General features: G+C 40.0%; 1 protein-coding gene across 2 annotated transcripts in view; it reads right to left on the bottom strand.

Annotated features, from left to right (window-relative positions):
- Window positions 1–17,130, bottom strand: part of iars1 (isoleucyl-tRNA synthetase 1) — a 51,087-nt gene extending 33,957 nt beyond the window's left edge. Inside the window, exons 1-15 of one of the 2 annotated variants that reach the window (XM_007908887.2) lie at window positions 17,062–17,130; window positions 16,025–16,155; window positions 15,767–15,923; window positions 15,482–15,601; window positions 15,071–15,153; window positions 14,847–14,964; window positions 13,780–13,927; window positions 12,977–13,064; window positions 12,754–12,814; window positions 11,360–11,455; window positions 11,010–11,132; window positions 10,667–10,758; window positions 9,533–9,631; window positions 1,395–1,521; window positions 27–100 (exon numbers count right to left, since the gene is read on the bottom strand). In XM_007908887.2, the coding sequence (XP_007907078.1) occupies window positions 27–100; window positions 1,395–1,521; window positions 9,533–9,631; window positions 10,667–10,758; window positions 11,010–11,132; window positions 11,360–11,455; window positions 12,754–12,814; window positions 12,977–13,064; window positions 13,780–13,927; window positions 14,847–14,964; window positions 15,071–15,153; window positions 15,482–15,601; window positions 15,767–15,923; window positions 16,025–16,143 (1,505 nt within the window). In that variant the 5' untranslated portion in view covers window positions 16,144–16,155; window positions 17,062–17,130. Of the gene's footprint in view, window positions 1–26; window positions 101–1,394; window positions 1,522–9,532; window positions 9,632–10,666; window positions 10,759–11,009; window positions 11,133–11,359; window positions 11,456–12,753; window positions 12,815–12,976; window positions 13,065–13,779; window positions 13,928–14,846; window positions 14,965–15,070; window positions 15,154–15,481; window positions 15,602–15,766; window positions 15,924–16,024; window positions 16,156–16,885; window positions 17,016–17,061 lie in introns of those variants that run through there. The other variant, XM_007908888.2, reaches the window with a different exon arrangement.
- Between the last annotated feature and the right edge of the window lie 382 nt (window positions 17,131–17,512).

The following is a 17,512-nucleotide window of genomic DNA, read 5'->3' as shown; positions in this document are numbered from 1 at the left end:
CTAACACACAGAGTGAGCTGACTCACCTTTCCCGGTGAAGGTCTTCAATCTTGATTCCACTCAGATCTTCCAGCTCTGCCACTGATCCCACGCACACCACCTGGCAATAAAGGCATGCTTTCAGTTACAGCATTTCTATGCACAACCACACAACACACAGAAACCACTAAAGCACAGGAGTAAGGCAATGACCGACAATAACTAGTGGTTGTACTTATGATGAAATGCACGTGCATTGGAGGTACACCATTTCACAAGTCGGTATTAATTGGCAACATGAACTAACATATAGTACCCTTCATGCGAGTAGCTTCATGGAATGCTTAACGTGGCTTGATGTTGAGCCGGGAAGGGGCTAGAGGCACAGTTGAAGAGGAAAGTCTTTGGATAGTGATTTGAAAACAGGTACAGAGGGGGCAAGACAGAAGGATTGAGACAAGAAGTTAGAGATTCAGGGCATAGTGGCTGAAAGCACAATCACCAATTGTGGAACAGAGGGGACGAGGAATCTGCAGCAGACCCATGCCAGCTGAGCGATGGTGGTGGGTAGAGCAGGGGAGCATAACGGAGAGATAGGAAGGTACAGGGCATGAAGAGATTTCAAAGAGAGAGTAACAGGGAGCCATGGAGCTGTCAAGAACTGGGATGCTGAGAGTGCAGAGCCTGGTAAGGGTGAGGACATGAGCGGCAGTTTTTTTNAAATCAAAGCCACCTGCTAATCACAGCTCAGGTGAAGCCAGTGAATACTCACCTCTGGTAACCAAAACCTACCAACAGTTTAACGTTCAGATGAGCTTAGCTACCCAAACCTGAGCACACCAGAATTCTTACTGGATCACTGCTTCTGATATTTAGCTCAGTAATAGAAGCTGTGTATCCGTGAAGCACAAATATAAGTTCTATGTTGTGTAAAAAATGAAAGCTTGCACAATTCTGCCTGTGGCACAAAACAAGCTCCTTTCCATGAGCAACATGACTGAACTCCTGCAGAACATTTGCCAATGAGGAAATATGCTATGGCTAGAACTGGGGAGACAGCTGAGCCCCCTCTTTAGCTCCAACCCAACTCCACTCACACAAATTAAAGGGGATTGCATTTGCCTATAAAATTCACTTCAATTATTAATTACATTCTGCAACACACTTTGAGAAATTTGATTTTGCATGAAAGACACATTACAGTGCTACATTAAAGGGAATGGAGTGTCATGGAGAAACATCAAACTCCTCACTCTCCTTCTCTAGTGGTCCTGCATATTGGGAATTCTATCATCTGTTGGCCTGGTTTGAGAAAAAAACAGAATTGTGAAGAATTTCTATACAATACAGGTTGGATCCATGTAAGGAACCAATGGGAGCCTGCATTACATTGTGTAGGCGGCTTCACCACTCACCTCCTCAAAGTCGTCACTGACCCACAGGGGGATGGGGGTACCCCAGTATCTGTTACGCGAAATGGCCCAATCACGAGCATCCTTCAACCAGTTTCCAAAGCGCTTTTCTTTGACAAAGTCCGGAACCCTGGAACAAATATAAACAATTTATATATACGATTTATAAAGAATTATGAGAGTCTTACTGTATACAAATGTAAACTGTAAAAACAAATATGGAGGAAGTAACAGTAGTAAAAGCAGAAGGTCTGCCCTGTTCTGCTAATAAATGGCAAAACAAGCCTGAAGGGCTGAATGGCCTCCTCTTTGTTCCTATGTTACTAACTTTGTTGAGGAACAAGATCTTCTTGTAATCTCTGAACAGATTTCCTTTTTGCTGTTTGTTCAATGTTTTTTTAAAAAAAAATAGGTTCCTTCACCTATCATGCTTCAGGTTAATGGGGAAAAAGTGAATCATGACATTGAATTTCCAACTGTAATTGCTGCTTAGTTTCTGAAGTTTACATCCCTAGGTTTTCTTCCATCTGATAATGAAAAATTATTCCCAAAAGGTAAGGAAGTATTTATGATGAAGATTAAACAAATGCATTTTATTGACTGGAAGGTATGTGTAATGTGTTTTGGATGGATTCATTATTAAACCAAGCCTGAATACAGCATACTGAGACCTGTCTTTTTTTGCCTTGGTAATTACTGAAATCAATATAGCCCTCGTTTTAGCACAAGGACATTAGTCAATGGCAAGTCTAAGTGTTTCAAAATTCAATAGAAACTTTTCTATAGATTTGAATCATTTGTATATTTTATTCATGAAATACAAGTCGTTGATTTGGTTGTTTCCCAACCCCATTGGCAACGGTCCTTTAGCAGAAAGCATGCATCTTTGTAGCACACTATTACATTGAAATATCTCAAAGCGTTATAAAGGGATTACTGTCAAGTGTAGTGACTATTTGTAGGCAAACATGGTCCCACAAAAAACCTATGAACAATTTTTGTAGAGGGTTGTTGGCCAAGATATTGGGAGAAACTCCTCTCTTATCCAATAGAGCAACGGTTTCCTTCATGTCCACCCAAACAAGCAGACAAGTTCTGGGTTTTAACAACTGATACAAAGGTCAACATCTCTAATATTGCAGCTTTTCTGCCAGTATTGCACTGAAGTCCAAGTCTAAACTGAGACTCAAATCCAGGTGGACATTAAAAATCCGGCGGCACGATTTGAAAAGCAAACTCTCTCTATGTCGTGACCAACAATCCCCAAATAAAATTGGTCGCTCACTCCATGGCTGTTTGTTGGACATTGTGCACAAATTGGGCTTGTGTTTGCCCACAAAATACACAGTTACACCATTTTACAGCATATTCTGTGAAGCACTGATGAGACTTCGACGACTAATAAGGTGCTGTATCAAATGCAAAAATTATGAAATTATTAACCTTCTGACCCAGAGGCGAGAGTGCAATGAACAGCCAGAGTGACACACTTTAGCAACAAGCCCTTGTAGGAAAAGTCCAATGCATGGAAATTCGCACTTTTAAATTTTGAGTTTTCCTTGTGTAGATCATCTATCACTGTGGGAAATATGGAAATATCAGCTTTGCACTTTGACATTAGTGTATAGTGCTATCCACCCACATTGAAAATGTACTTAATTAGAATCACTGGTGAGCTCAGTCACACCACTGCTGGTGACAGTTTGGGAATATTTTAATTTCTGACAAAGGATTTTCTAAAATAATACTCTGCAAAACCAGAAGAGATACCTCGCAGGACAGTGTGATTCAATTAGAAATGTACAGCAGGGACCAAAACCATTCTGGGTTCTAAAGGTGCTTTACACACAACAAAGCAATAAGCACCAGGTTTTGATATAATTTTTTTAAAACGCTTCCTGTTAACAGTCAGGTGGGTAAATGAACCACCTACGTGGAGTGCTAGGGTACACACCAGAACATTGTCTATTCAATTCCCAGCTGTGCTATCAGCTGATCTCAGCCAGGACAGCAAACAATATGCTGCTGACACCCACCCACCGTCAAAGCTCAAACATCCATAATGGGAACTCGGGTGAGGGGCTAGGAGGGGATATGGATTTAAAGGCTGGAAGAGGGCACTAGAGGGAGGGATTTTGAGTTCAGAAAGTAGGGGCATAGTTGCTGAACGCTCAGTCATTGATGGTTGGATAGAACACTCTGTGGACGGCTTTACAGCCTCAGTCACTACTGCTCATCGATCAGTAAGAGGGCAGAAATACTGTAAAAACAACAGCTTCCCTCTGCTCAGCGACAACTCTGAGATAAATCAGTTCAACCATTTACCAAGGCCTAGATTTGAACAAGAATTCCTTCTCAGGAAGGAACATATTAAATGCATTTCAACTAAGCTGTGAATGCAGGCCAAATATTAAGCTGCACCCGATTGCAAAGGCATAAAAACACTGATCTTACCATCTTGTGAAATAATTCTGTGGGTATATAGAGTTTCAGTTTTACCATCTGGGCTCATGTAACCTGGCTAAACTCAGCGGCACGTTTGCTGATATGGTGCCACAAGGCTTACCAAATCCTGCAGCACAATCCTGCAAATGCTGCAACATTCAAAGGCAATTATGCATGGCAAGATTATGCTAATTTTGATCAAATTAATATTTATAGGGTATAAGCTGTCAGCAGTTTGAGAGCAGGAACATTTCAGTTCTCTCCGTGTAACTATCTGCCACAAAGTCGCTGACATGTGCTTTAAGTGCATATCGCTCATTCTGGTGAGAGAGGTAAGCTACAATACGTTTACCTATAATAGTCACTGGTGAATGTATACCTGAAATGGGAATTAGTTCATCTCAGGTGCAGTTTTATGAGCTTCAGATTGCAAAAATTAGCTGGAAGGAGATCTCTGTTTTTCTGCCAAGTCCATGCTATCATCCATCCAATAAAAACACCGGCCAATATAGGACAATTCTAGGAGTCCAGCAATGTCAATGATCAAAAGGACACAATATGAATGATAGTCGGTGTCAATGACACAATCGTTATCCCAATGACACAAAGAAGGCTTTCTGGAAAATGCTTCTCTTTTCTCCATATGCAGAAACAGGCCATGGATGATAGACAATGATTGATCCTGAATCAAGCATTTGTACACACTGAAGGATGGAGCTAATTCCACATAACAGCTCCTTTTGGTCAAAAGCACCTGCACCAGCACTAACTCCCATTAAAAATAAGAGGCAAACATTTGGGCCAAGAATCCCAAAATATGTTTGTAATAAATCTAGCATGATCCCCAGCATGTCTAACTACACTGCATTATGAACACAATGCTCCCAATGCTGTGCCAAGCTGAGGAAAATGGAGTCTTCAGTAACCTGGGAAACTACTCCAATGAAACATGGCTATTCTAGCTGCTGGTAACAGTTTGCACTACCAACTTCATAGTGAAGAATCATAACATCTCACCTTATAAACGTGTTAGTGTAACCAAAGATTCAATAGGTCTGTATCTCTAAACCAATTATTCCAGATTATGTAGAGTGAATACTCTGTAATGAAGGCTCACAGAGAAACAAAGTGTCTCCTTCAGAACTGAAGACCTATAGAAGAATAATACTGCGAGATTTGTGTAGTACTTCATGATTAAAGGCATAAAAATGTTTGCCTCTTATAATTAACATAATCTATTTTTCAACAAGCAACACCAGTAACATGCAGACTTGACAAGTTGACTGCTCTGTATGCAGATTTAACTCAGATAGGTACAGCCTCCAATGGCTTTTAACAACTTTCAAGATGAGTTGTATTCTGTCCAAACATTTGCAGCAATTTGAATGCGAGACTGAAGCATTTTGCATCAGATTGATGCAGAAATCAGGATCCCAATAAAGGATCTGTTCACCAATTCTCCTAAACTGTAGTAACATCACGTACTTCATGTCTGAAGTGACATGATATTACATCAAGGGCCGTCTCTGCAAAATGCTAACGGGATAAATTTGTCCTAGTGTTTGTCTCCTGCCAATGATATTCTAAATAAATAAAGTGTCACCCTGATGATGACATAACTGAATAATTATCACCTCACATTTCAGCTGATCTCAACTACTGAAATGGATATACAGTACAAGCAGGTTTGTGGGTCTTTGACATCACGGTTTGGTGCTGCAGTATTCCTCACCTGATTCCCCCAAAGCCCTGCCAGCCATGGCCAGAAACTGCACCATTAATATTCAGGCAACGTCCCAGTAATATAGCAAAGATCTCAGCTACCCTGTTCAATTAGTCTCTAGTTTCTGCAGAGGATGGACGTGCAGCTTCACAGATGATCCCTTAATGTAGCTGCATGATGGTTTCTCATCTCATTTTAACCCTAAACACCACCACAGCTGAAACTAAAATATACTGAGCAGCACAACAGGGTGCAGCTTGAGACACATAACAAGGTCAGATGTCTCTCAACATTGGGAGCACGGAACGTGACCAAATTCTACAGAATTCTAATAGGTCAGTCACAAATCTCTGACAAATGTATGCTTCAGCAGCACCACTTCTACCAGACACATTAACACTACATCCAGCCAGTAGGTTCTGTATGGAGTAAGCCATATGCGTCACTTTAATGTACCAAGTGATGGAGTAGCAGCCTGCTAACATGGACACAGCATTCCAACCCTTGAAAGATAAGACCTTTGCAGAACACTGATTAGGCAGAGACTGGTGCGACCCAAGTAATTCAGGATTCTCGTTTACTCTCTGCCATCTTTTTCACATACAATGACTCAGGCAAGGAGGCAGGTTTCTAATCTTTTGCCACCCTTACTCAGTAAGAGAGTGAACATCACAGCTCACCTTTTGACTTGGGGTCTATTTTCTTGTCCCTCAACTTGAAGGGAGTTTCTCTTTCCCGGTGTCCTGGCCAATAATCCCAAATAAAAAATTGGTCACTCACTTCATGGCTGTTTGTGCGACACTGCTGTGCACAACTCAGTGCCATGTTTAGCTCACAAAATACAGTCAATCCACTTTACAGTATATCCTGTGAAGTGTTTTGAGACGTCAGGATGATATTTAAGGCACTATATCAAAGAAAAGGATTATTATTGTTTGGACAATTGAGTTGCTACACTTCAGTAAAATCTTTGGTGCCCGACCTTGAATTTCGGAGTAGTGTTGTTCAACTCCTCCATTTAATATAGCACGGTTTTAAATCAACTGGATTGTGCATTAACTGGTACTATAGTAAACTAAACTAGTACTTAGCTAGTGCCAGAGTCATGGAAAGTGACCAAATAAGATGAGTAAGAAAACCTTGCTTTCTGATTCAAATAATTCTAACTAGATATATCCACATTATAAATGTAATAAATGTGTTGGCAGATAAACCTTGTGATAAGGATACACGAGCAGTTTACATGAAACCTGCCCTCAGATTATTCAACAATTTTCTGTAATACACTGGAACATCTCTATCCCCCCTCACATCGACCCACACCCACTTCAGACTCTAACACATACCTAGCTGACATACAATCGGATATTTGTATACTTCTGTTCACTTGGGATTGTTAAAGATCAAACATCAAAGGGAATTTAAAACTGCACATTAGTGTTTTGCAAAATGCTGAAATGAATGGCATTAAACACTACCATCTTGTGGCATAAACCCAAATGGTATTGACTGATGATCGAAGGCACGGTTGAAGAGGAAGGTCTTGAGACAAGCCTTCAAGGAGCAAAGGAGGGGCGACATTTAGATATTTAAATATATCTATTTATAGCATTAATGTGTAGTGTTAATGTATCTGGTAGAAGTGTGTGTATATGTATACACACACACACACATTTAGACATTTAAATGCACAGATTCTTTAAAATTGCACCAATCATAGCAGGAAGAATGGGAGATGATAGTAGATTGTCCCTTCTCCCTAAAAAGGAATCTAATGTGCTGTCCATCTCCCAGACAACCCGCACTCAGTACCACTGCACTGAACATCTTCAAAGCTGAGACTGATATTTTAAAAAATAGAGGGATTGGGGGATATGGGGATAGGGCAGGTAATTAGAGTTAGGTCAGAAGATCAGCCATGATCTTATCGAATGGCGAGGCAGGCTCGAGGGGCCGAATGGCCTACTCCTAATTCTTATGTTCTTATGAATGAAGGTCACATAAATCAATTGGCTCTATTTCACAGAACAACAGAATTACCCACTGTTTGTCCAGCTAGGACCACCATTAGGGCTTTGGCTTGCAGGGTTAACAGGAGCTGAGTGGGAGGATTCTCCACCACCAATGACTGGTCTGCCCTTACAAGTCCTGCCGATGGGCCAGGCTGGGCTGGCATCAGCAATGGCCTGGAATACTGTAGACCCGCCTGGCTCAGGAACCGGACTAGAGACGTCATAAGGCTGGTGCGATTCCGACATTCCGCTGCCAAACATGTCACCTTGGAGCCAGTTCAACTCCAAGTAGACCCCTTTTAACTCCCAAGCTGAGAATGTCCATGTTTTTATGGTCTATGCTTTGTGTTTTTTTAAAAAATACTGCAATTTTAAAAACATTGCCGTTTTTTTTAAAGAAACACAGTGAAATGAAAGCTTCTCGGCTCAGCAGTTTTTTTCCTTTCACGTTTTTGTAACTTACTAACAACAAGAACAAATTAAATATTCATGAATTCATTGGAATTGAACATGTATACACATGACTCCACTTTAAAGACATTAGGATATAGCTATTGCTCCCCGACGTAAACAAAATATACAGTTCTCTAAGCAGCTGGAGGCTTCCCATGTGAGAACAAATTGAGAAGAAACCGATTACTAATTCCAGGCCACAAAGAAAATATAAAACTGAAGTAACTAGCTCTGCAGAGCAGGAAATTAGAGCTTTGATTCCCACAGATGAGCTATGGTCAGTAAGTGTAGGATTTAAAGAAATTTCCAGTTGTAGGACAGCTGCTTTGGAAAGATTCTTGATTAGATTTTGTGAAGGCAACTTGCTGAAACAAACGCGTGATTTCATACAACACAACTGGGTTGCGTGAACTGCTTGGTGACTCAAGAGGGCAACAATTCAATCTTCAAATTTCTCTGAACAAGGAGTCAGTGTAAAATTCACCTCAAACATTTCTGTTCCCCACCCCATGAGAATGAGCTGATGATTCTCTCCCCCCCACCTGGATTCTAGAAATATCGCTCCAAAAAAATTCAAGATGTCACCATAAATAATACTATACATAAAGAGCTATTCAGAACGCACGAGATTCAGCTGAAAGCAAATAACGGTCACAGTGGGTTTACATAGTGTGGTCTCCTCTGAACGATATAAATCCAGCACCCTGGTGCGGAATCATCACAGCTCAGGTGCAGGGTTACAACCAGCCCCTTTCACGTGGGGAGTATGTCCCAAAGCACTTAAGGGAAGAATAGTATTGTAAGCATGTTATTTTTCTCCATTCCGGTGGGAGGATTTTGTTGAAGAGTTCTCTCATTTAGCCTATACTGCAATAAATCACATGCAGCAACCAAAAAAGAAAACAGGGCTGAAACTTAATTCAGAAATAGAATATGTTTGTGGTAAGAAATGGGGAAAAATGATCACATTGCATCCTAAAACTCAATCCTGCAGCAGAAAGAACACGTTATAGCATTTTACACTGTGAAAATAATAATAATCCTTGCATTTGATATAGCGCCTTATCACATCTTCGAAAAGTATAAAAGCGCTTCCAAGAATATACTGTAAAGTGAATTCACTTTTTACTTTGTGGGCAAAGCACGGCAGCAGTGTCCCATAAACAGTCGTGGATTGAGCGATTAAATTATTATTAGTATTTATGATTTTGAAGGGATTATTATCCTCCAGAAACTGATCCGCCAATCGACTAACATAAAATAGTCACCTCCAAATATCCTGTAATTCAGTAAATCCTGTGAAGTGTTTTGAAATGTCCTTCCGATGTGCTAAGGCATTATACCAAATGCAAGGATTATTATTAAGAATGAGGTGTGATTCTCAATAAGCAGCACTGCACAAAAAACGTTAAATCTGCCTTTCAACCATTCCACTAATTTCCCTCTGCTCTTTTTTTGTGTGGACCCCAAATACCCCCAAAAGTCCAAGCATTCAGGCAACGCATTACCAGTAGCATTTTTCATTGTTCTCCACCAGCTTATCTACCATGTGTTCAACTCGCACGAACCAACTTGGCACAGCTTTATAAATGAGTGGCGTATCTGACCTAAAGAGACAAAACAGGGACATTAAGCTGTGAAACTGCTGTTGGGAAACCAGGCATTTTATTGGCATATACATCTCACCAGATATACAACCACTGCGTTTACGTCATACAATTTATATAAAATTACCAACTGAATAAAAATATGAAGACCATTTCCTCATTGAAACAAAAGCAGATCAACTATGGACAGGCAAAACTAGAAGCATTATTTATTACACATTGATGAGATGTTATATTTAATGATTCTTCAATTGTCATTTCTCCACCTGAATTATACGGTGGTGTGTTTAAACGTTGGCTATAAAATAAACTTTTGTGTTTTACGCTGAGCTCAAGTGCTTTTACTTGGTATTTCTGAAATGCTTTAATTTTCTTTAATTAATCATTTATTTTCCATCTTTATAGATCTAAAATTAACAAAATACAAAATATTACAGTTGTGCAAATTTACAAACCTCAAATCCGTTTTTTTTAAAAAAAGAACACATTAAGTTATTTTTTACGTTTTCTAATCTCGACTTCCAAGATTTTCCATAACCAAAGCACAAGTTACGTTAATACAAGGCGTTGGCCTCACTGATCACAAAACAGCAAGTGAAAGGCAACTTTCAGTAGATCCCAAGGCAATCCCAGGCAGAACTAATACCACTTTTCAAGGAAAATTAACAGTTAAATTTGTTAGACAAGCAGATGCCCGAATACCAATGGAGAACTGGACTAGATTCAAATAATTCACCTTTATAGTAATAAAAGACATGTCAGGACATCGCTATTTATATCTCTGGGACACAATGCAATCAAAGGACCTCAATGTTCAATGATGTACTGCCACCTAGTGGCCCGAAAGGGCAATTGTCAAATTTACCAAAGGAATTTACGACAGGAGGTCATTTGGCCCTTTTCTTTTCTGGGACACTATATTGGTTGTGCCCACCCTTAGGAACTGAAAAGCCTATATTGTAATGGTATTAGGTGATTGAGCTGCACTGGGCAATTCTCCGCACGAGAGGCTACTCACTTTATCACGGCACTCACCTCCAGCAAAAAGGGTAGTTGTGTTTATAGGTACTGCTGTGAACCATTCGTCCTTTATCTTTCAGATACTTAATGATGTTCTTGTCTGCATCCTAAGAGGGTAAGTATTTAAGTAACAGTGCAAGATTTTTCAATCAAAACTCTGAAAAAAAATGTCTCGACATCAAGTATTGCATGAATCCGTTTAAAACTTCCAAGATGAAGTGAAGGCAACTGATTTCAAAAATCCATTGAAATATAATTTTTAAAAGTTTCTATTTATTTAGGCATATAGAGAAATCAAACTTTAAAAAGACAAACAGTAAACACTCTTCCGGACAGTGGAAAACTCCCAACCACTAACCTTCACATATTGTCCAGCAAAGTCTGTCACTTCATCTGTGAAGAGGCCCGATGCATCCACAGGGCAAACGGGTGTGGAATCTTTCTGGATAATGCCATAATCAACACAGATACGGAAATCGTCCTGCAAAAACCAGAGTGTCAGACACCCGGCACACCTTACAACAGACTGAGACTCCAATTTAATCTGATTATTTCTTCAACCACAGAACATTTCTAGCTTTGACTTTGTGGGCCAGATAGCAAATAAGCAGCAGTTGCTACTCTGTCCCAGGGAAAAGAAGTGAAATTGACTCCAATATAAGGAAACTCTGATCTCAAATCTGAGAGGCATTAAGTAAATGTACTTACTGCCCCAAAGTAAGGAGCTTGGTGCACCACACCGGTTCCTTCCTCTTCTTTCACGTATTTATCCACGAGCACAGTGAAGGCTCCACTTTCTTTGCACTGTAACAATAGCATAATTACTTTTAGCCCCCTGCATGCAACATGCTAGTGTATTTACTAAAGCACAATAATGAATCAGTTTTTTATACAATTTCTTACCACTAATAGAAAAGGTGTAACTACAGATGGAAAAATTAGACTGGTGAATAGTGTTGACACTTGCTCTCTTTAGAATCATGTAATTAAGTGTGATTATCTCTATTAAAAATATTCTCTCCAATTTCAGACCAGCTAATCTGTTATATTCTAACATTATTAAACAAATTTAACTTAAAAATTAATTCAAAGTTTTGCAAGGTATGCAGCAGCATTAAAGAAACTGGCTATAATTAATAACTCGTTACTTTAACATTCTAAAACAAAATAGCCAGAATAAACTCATGTACCAGCAACAATCCCCACTGGAGCTTGTATTGTTTTTATTAAACACCAAGGTCCATTATGACTAAACTCAGGCCTCAGAATTGAATTCACTATAAAATCATTTAACAGTCTGAACTGGTACAAGGTCAGTGCATTTAGTGGAGAGCAACAGAATGTGAATGAGATGCTCTTGACTCCTGCAGGAAACAATCAGTCCACTTCTGCTGTCAGTCACAGGAGTCAGTTTCTATAGCTGCAAAAAACGCACTTTAGCAATCGCTGCGAAGTTTGAGTGATAACAGCACAACCACTAATGTGGGCGTCCATCATATTTGGGGTATCACTTCTTAAAAACATTGAAGGAAGTTTCTGCATATTTTACGCCAAAATATGTAGAGATTGGAACGAATAAACTGTACTATTTCCTCACTTGAATGTGTAATTTGGGCTGGAACATAATGGAACAGTTGGCACAGTTAAGATGAAGATGTACCTAATTAGCACAGCCAAAAATTGTGAGTTATTAGAGCTATTGAGAGACACATTTTACTAACTTTATTGATTCACTTTATTCATTAAAAACACGAAGAAGTATCACTTCATAGATTGTCACAAAATAAAACCAATTAATGCAGGTGGCCCATTGGGGGGGGGGGGGGGGCAGGAATACCAGCGCATGTTGGTTGTTTTATTAAAAAGCGTAAAGCTGCCCTTGAAGGTTATGTCAAGCACTACATTGTTGCACACATTAATTACTATTCTTGGCTGTGATTTGCAGTTGTATAAGCAGCGTGAAATTCCCTTGTATATATAGCCCAGGTTTTGTTGAGTCTCCGTAAATCTTGCTGGTAGTGAAATGGACTGAACGTATTGCACATCAATAATCAGCATTAATGCAGTAGTAATTCCAGCCCGAAGCAATGAATCAATCCTACCTTTAAGAAATAATCAAACAATGGTTTGTACTTCTTGCCTTTCAGAGCAATACCTTTGAATCTTTGGGAGAAATAAAAGATACATTTTTAGTAGCCCAATATCCTCCATACATCTACACAATTGTAGACAAAGCCTAAATAAGGCCAATTGGTAATTAGACATTGTCGTTATTGCACAACTAAAACAAGGATCACACTTTAATTAAATAGCAACGGCACTAACCTGTCCAGAACAATGTACTCCTCCTCAGATTTAAAGAGAGCTACCAGCCTGGCTTCCATCATTATGTATATCTTTCCTGTAGAGTTATCTTAAACACATGGAACAATGAATTACTGAATAAGTTTGTCAAAAAGGTACATCAAGAAAAGTATATATAATTTTCTTTTGAGGGCCACAATAGAACAATAAATAATCATTGCATTTGTTTTAGTGGCTTTCACACTGAGAGAACCTCTCAAAAGTGTGTCACAAGACTTACTGTAAAGTGTAATAACTCTTTTGTAGGCAAATCCTGGCAGCTAATTTGCACACAGCAAACAAACAGGGAATGACTAATTTATTTGGGGATTTATTTAGGTCAGAACAATGGAAGAAACTCCATTCTCTTTTCAAATGGCACTATGGGATCTTTTAAGTCTAACTGAACAGGCAGACAGGACTTTGGTTTAACGTCTCATCCAAAGGACAGCGCTTCCAACAATGCAACGCACTTCAAGCACTGCACTGGAGTGTCAGCATAGACATGGGGCCTGATTGTGAAGCCTTCTGACTGAGAGGCAATAATGCTATCAGCTGAACCAGACTGACACCTCATCCCCTGACATAATCAGATGTGTGGCTCAATAGCAGTTCTTGGGGAAAGCTACAGCAGGGCTGCCCATAGCATTGTGAGGCTGGGTTCTCCATCTGCTACTCCCTACAGTGTGAGCTCTTGATCATAAGATCGCATTGATTGAAAATATATTAATGAATTACAAAGAAGTCTCACAGCCATTGTGCACACCAGCAGATGTGAAATTTACCTTTGATCTTCACATACTGGAATACTGGGCTAACACACACAGCCAAGTTGCTGGGTAAGGTCCATGGTGTTGTTGTCCAAGCAACCAAGGATACACTGGGATCCTCCTCTAATGGGAAGCTCACAATAACAGAAGGATCTTGAACATCCTGCAAACATTAGAACAAGATATAAAAATTTAAACAACCAAAAACTATCATTGCAGCTTTATAGGATCTATAGACAGGTGTATGAACTGCGAATACAATACAAAATTACATTTCTAAAGCACCTTTCAAGGATGTTCCAAATGTCTGACTCCCAATGAGGAGCATTTAAACTGTGGGTAAAACACCTTATAGACTAATATACAATAGAAGATACAGCTATTTCTTCCATATACCCAACTGAACCAAATTCATTTCTGTTATGTTAATGACATATAATTAAATTAGTCTCCGTATAGGATAGTGTCTCAAATACAAATCAATCCATTTTAAACAAGCTGGGAGGATGAAAAAGATAAAACAGTTAATTATACCACAATGTGGCCCCAAGATCCAATGTATAAACTAATGCTATCATCGCATCTCTGTAATTGCGTGGTTTGAAATCACACAACCTCAAATCAGGCGACATCTCATTCAGTAATGATATGGTTATCATCTACAAAGCAGAAGCTAACCTTATGATACATGGGCCACCCGCTGTAAGTAGACATGTCTTCAAAATTGTGGCACTAGTTTTAACTATGAAACAAAAATGATACAGTATTTTTTGTGCAAAACAAGCTCCCTTTCTCTCTTTTCCTATGTGTTCAGTCACCCCTGTAGTTTGGTTACAAATTCCATGTTTTTATTGTCTAGAGGCGCGAAGGGCTGAACAGCAAATCACTTGTTGTTAAAGATTTATACGTATTCCTGTGTACGTGAAGAACAACAACAATAATTCAGTCAGGCTCCGCCACTGTTAAGCGTTCTGAGACGCTACCCTGCATCCCTTGAGGGCACTATTAAGTTGCTGTTGTTCGTGAGGAAATGTCTCTCCCCCAGGATCAGAGTATAATACATATTTCAAAGTAATGCTCACCTTATAATTCTGATTCGACTCAAAGTTGGAGAGTGGAGTGTTGCACGCAGTGGAAAATGGCATAACTTTCACTCCTCTGTAAACCAGACCCTTGTCGTATAATTGTTTAAACACCCACCTAAAGAATGGACAGATTTCCAGATGCAATAAAAATTCATGACAAAATGAGGATCTATGGTTTAAATAAAAATAAAGTCTACTGTTACTTTATCAACAAGACTTACCAGACAGATTCCATGAATGAAGGATACAGGGTCTTATAATCATTCTTAAAATCAATCCAACGCCCTAATCTGGTGACACTGGTCTAGTGATAAAAATAAACAAAAAAAAGAACACTTTGGGTTTATAATAATTTAGAATGCCATTAATAGCTTGATTTGATAGCACATGAAATCAGATATAATAAATAAGTAAATACTAAAGTCCCTGAAGGCTCCATTACTGCTCCATAACAGCACTTTCAAGGAGCCAGTACAGACAGTGGGGCCCCTTTGATGTTAATTCTATGGTTCAAAAATACAAAATATATTTATGAACAGTTAATGTGAAACGGTACATTGATGAGTTTACATCTTTCAAAACCTATTTAACACTTCCTTTATTCCTAATTCATCATGGGTTAATGTACTTACCTCCCACTCATTTGAATATCTCATAACTATTTTTCGGCACTGCTTATTATACTCAGCAATCCCCATTTTTGCCACATCTTCGGGTCCTTTTATTCCCAGGGTCTTGTCAATCTCGTATTCCTGTTGTAAAGTCAATGAGATTCCAAGTTTAAAAAATGGATTTTGATGATAAAAAATTCAAATTTAAATAATTTTACATGTGACTAGCGTGGTTCTTTCCTCCACCCCCTCTCAAAAAAACACAATAATCAATATCCATTAGGTTAATACTTTTTGGAAACCTACCACAGGTAAGCCATGACAATCCCATCCAAATCTTCTCTCCACGTTGAAACCACTTTGGTGAGCGTATCTCGTCACTACATCTTTTATAGTCCCTGCAAGTATATGCCCATAATGAGGAAGACCAGTGGCAAAAGGAGGTCCATCATAAAATGTGTACCTGTCAAGGGCAACAGAAGTTGTGCATTAGATTACTCATTGAAAGTACTCTAGCATTAGAAAGCACTACTGTACTAATGTCATCAAATATGACCCTCTCACCTAGGCCGGTTTCTGGACTGTTTCAAGCACTCCTGAAAACAATCCAGTCGTTTCCAAATCTGAAGGATTCGTTCTTCCTCTGCAGGGAAGTTGATAGTCTCCGGCACTGGCTGAACCATTCTTTATGGCACCTAAATGGGAAGGAAAATATTAAGAATATTAAGATTGGTGAAGACTGCAGAAAATGTTGACATCCTACAACTTGCAGTTATATAGCGCTCTGAGACGCCATCCGGCGTGGAGGGCAGTATATAAATCCAAGCTGTTGTTGTTATTATAGGACCTTTCAAACGAGATAACATCTGAGCGCTGAATGACAGGGCACCTGCCTTCCTCTAGCATTATATTTCTGGTTACTTAACCAGATTGTTTCTACCTCTGCATCACATATTTTTTAAAACAGGTGTCCAAGTGGAATATTGGTGGGAACCGATTGCCCCATAGACCTCAGGAATGACATGATACATATTAGGCAGTTTAAACATTCTGGGGATTCACTAGCAGTCTTATGGTCTGGCTATAAACTTATAAACTACTCCCTTACCAAACCGCTCTGAGCTGGACATATGGGTGGATCTGCCATATGGGTGGATCAAAATTTAAACCCAAATATTTTCCAAACAGGTCTTTCAGGAGATAAAATCGGAGACTAACAGCTACTTGCTTAAACAAAAGTGTGCACCTGTCAAGTGCAACAGAAAACATCAGAACAACATTCTCACACTACAACTGACACTATTCGAATTGTCCAGTCAGTGATTTTGAGCGTATTCATGAGAATTGGAGGATCTAAGGTTAATACTTTTTGGGTTCAAAATTTTGAAAGGTTTCAAATGGACAACCATTGAAAGTTTTGCAAACCTGCGATAATTTAAAATTACTGGAGTGTAAAAAAAAACGAAGTCCGACAAAACAGTGCCGGACATCGGAGTCCTGTCGTGGTGCGAGCGCTCTCCTCGCCGGCGAAAGGACCAGGGTTCGATTCCCGGGGCAGGCGAAACCGAGGCAGGTTTCCTCAACTCCGCGCCTCCGGTTACCTTGCGGGAAGCAGGAACCCCAGTCGTTAGTCGGTTGGCGGACGGATGGCTTTTCCGAAGGTAATAACCCCTTCAAACAAAAAAAATAATAACGCGGTCACTCAACCCACGACTGTGCGTGTGTGCGGTGCGGTGCGGGGCTGGAGGGGGGGACGGACGGGGGACGGACGCCGCTGTGCGCAATTGGCTGCCGCGCTCCGCCCGCAAAATGCAACGGTCGACTTCACTTTGCGCTGTATTCCGTGAAGCGCTTTGAGGCGTCTCGGCGACGCGCGTGAGGAGGCGCTGCGGGTATCAAACGCGGGGATCGCGATACATTTTTCGCACATCAGAGCCTCTGGGACCGTCAGCAGAAGACGGGCCCCGTTTTAATGAGGCAGACGGTGGACCGACCGCCGCGCACACGCCCTCTCCTCCTCTCTCAGTCGCGCAGTATCTTTACTGTCCGCCT

This window comes from Callorhinchus milii, unplaced genomic scaffold, assembly GCF_018977255.1.
Source record: "Callorhinchus milii isolate IMCB2004 unplaced genomic scaffold, IMCB_Cmil_1.0 Scaffold12, whole genome shotgun sequence".
NCBI classification, from domain to species: Eukaryota; Metazoa; Chordata; class Chondrichthyes; order Chimaeriformes; family Callorhinchidae; genus Callorhinchus; species Callorhinchus milii.
Note: the sequence above shows the minus strand (reverse complement) of the source record. Positions and strands in the feature narration are given on the sequence as shown.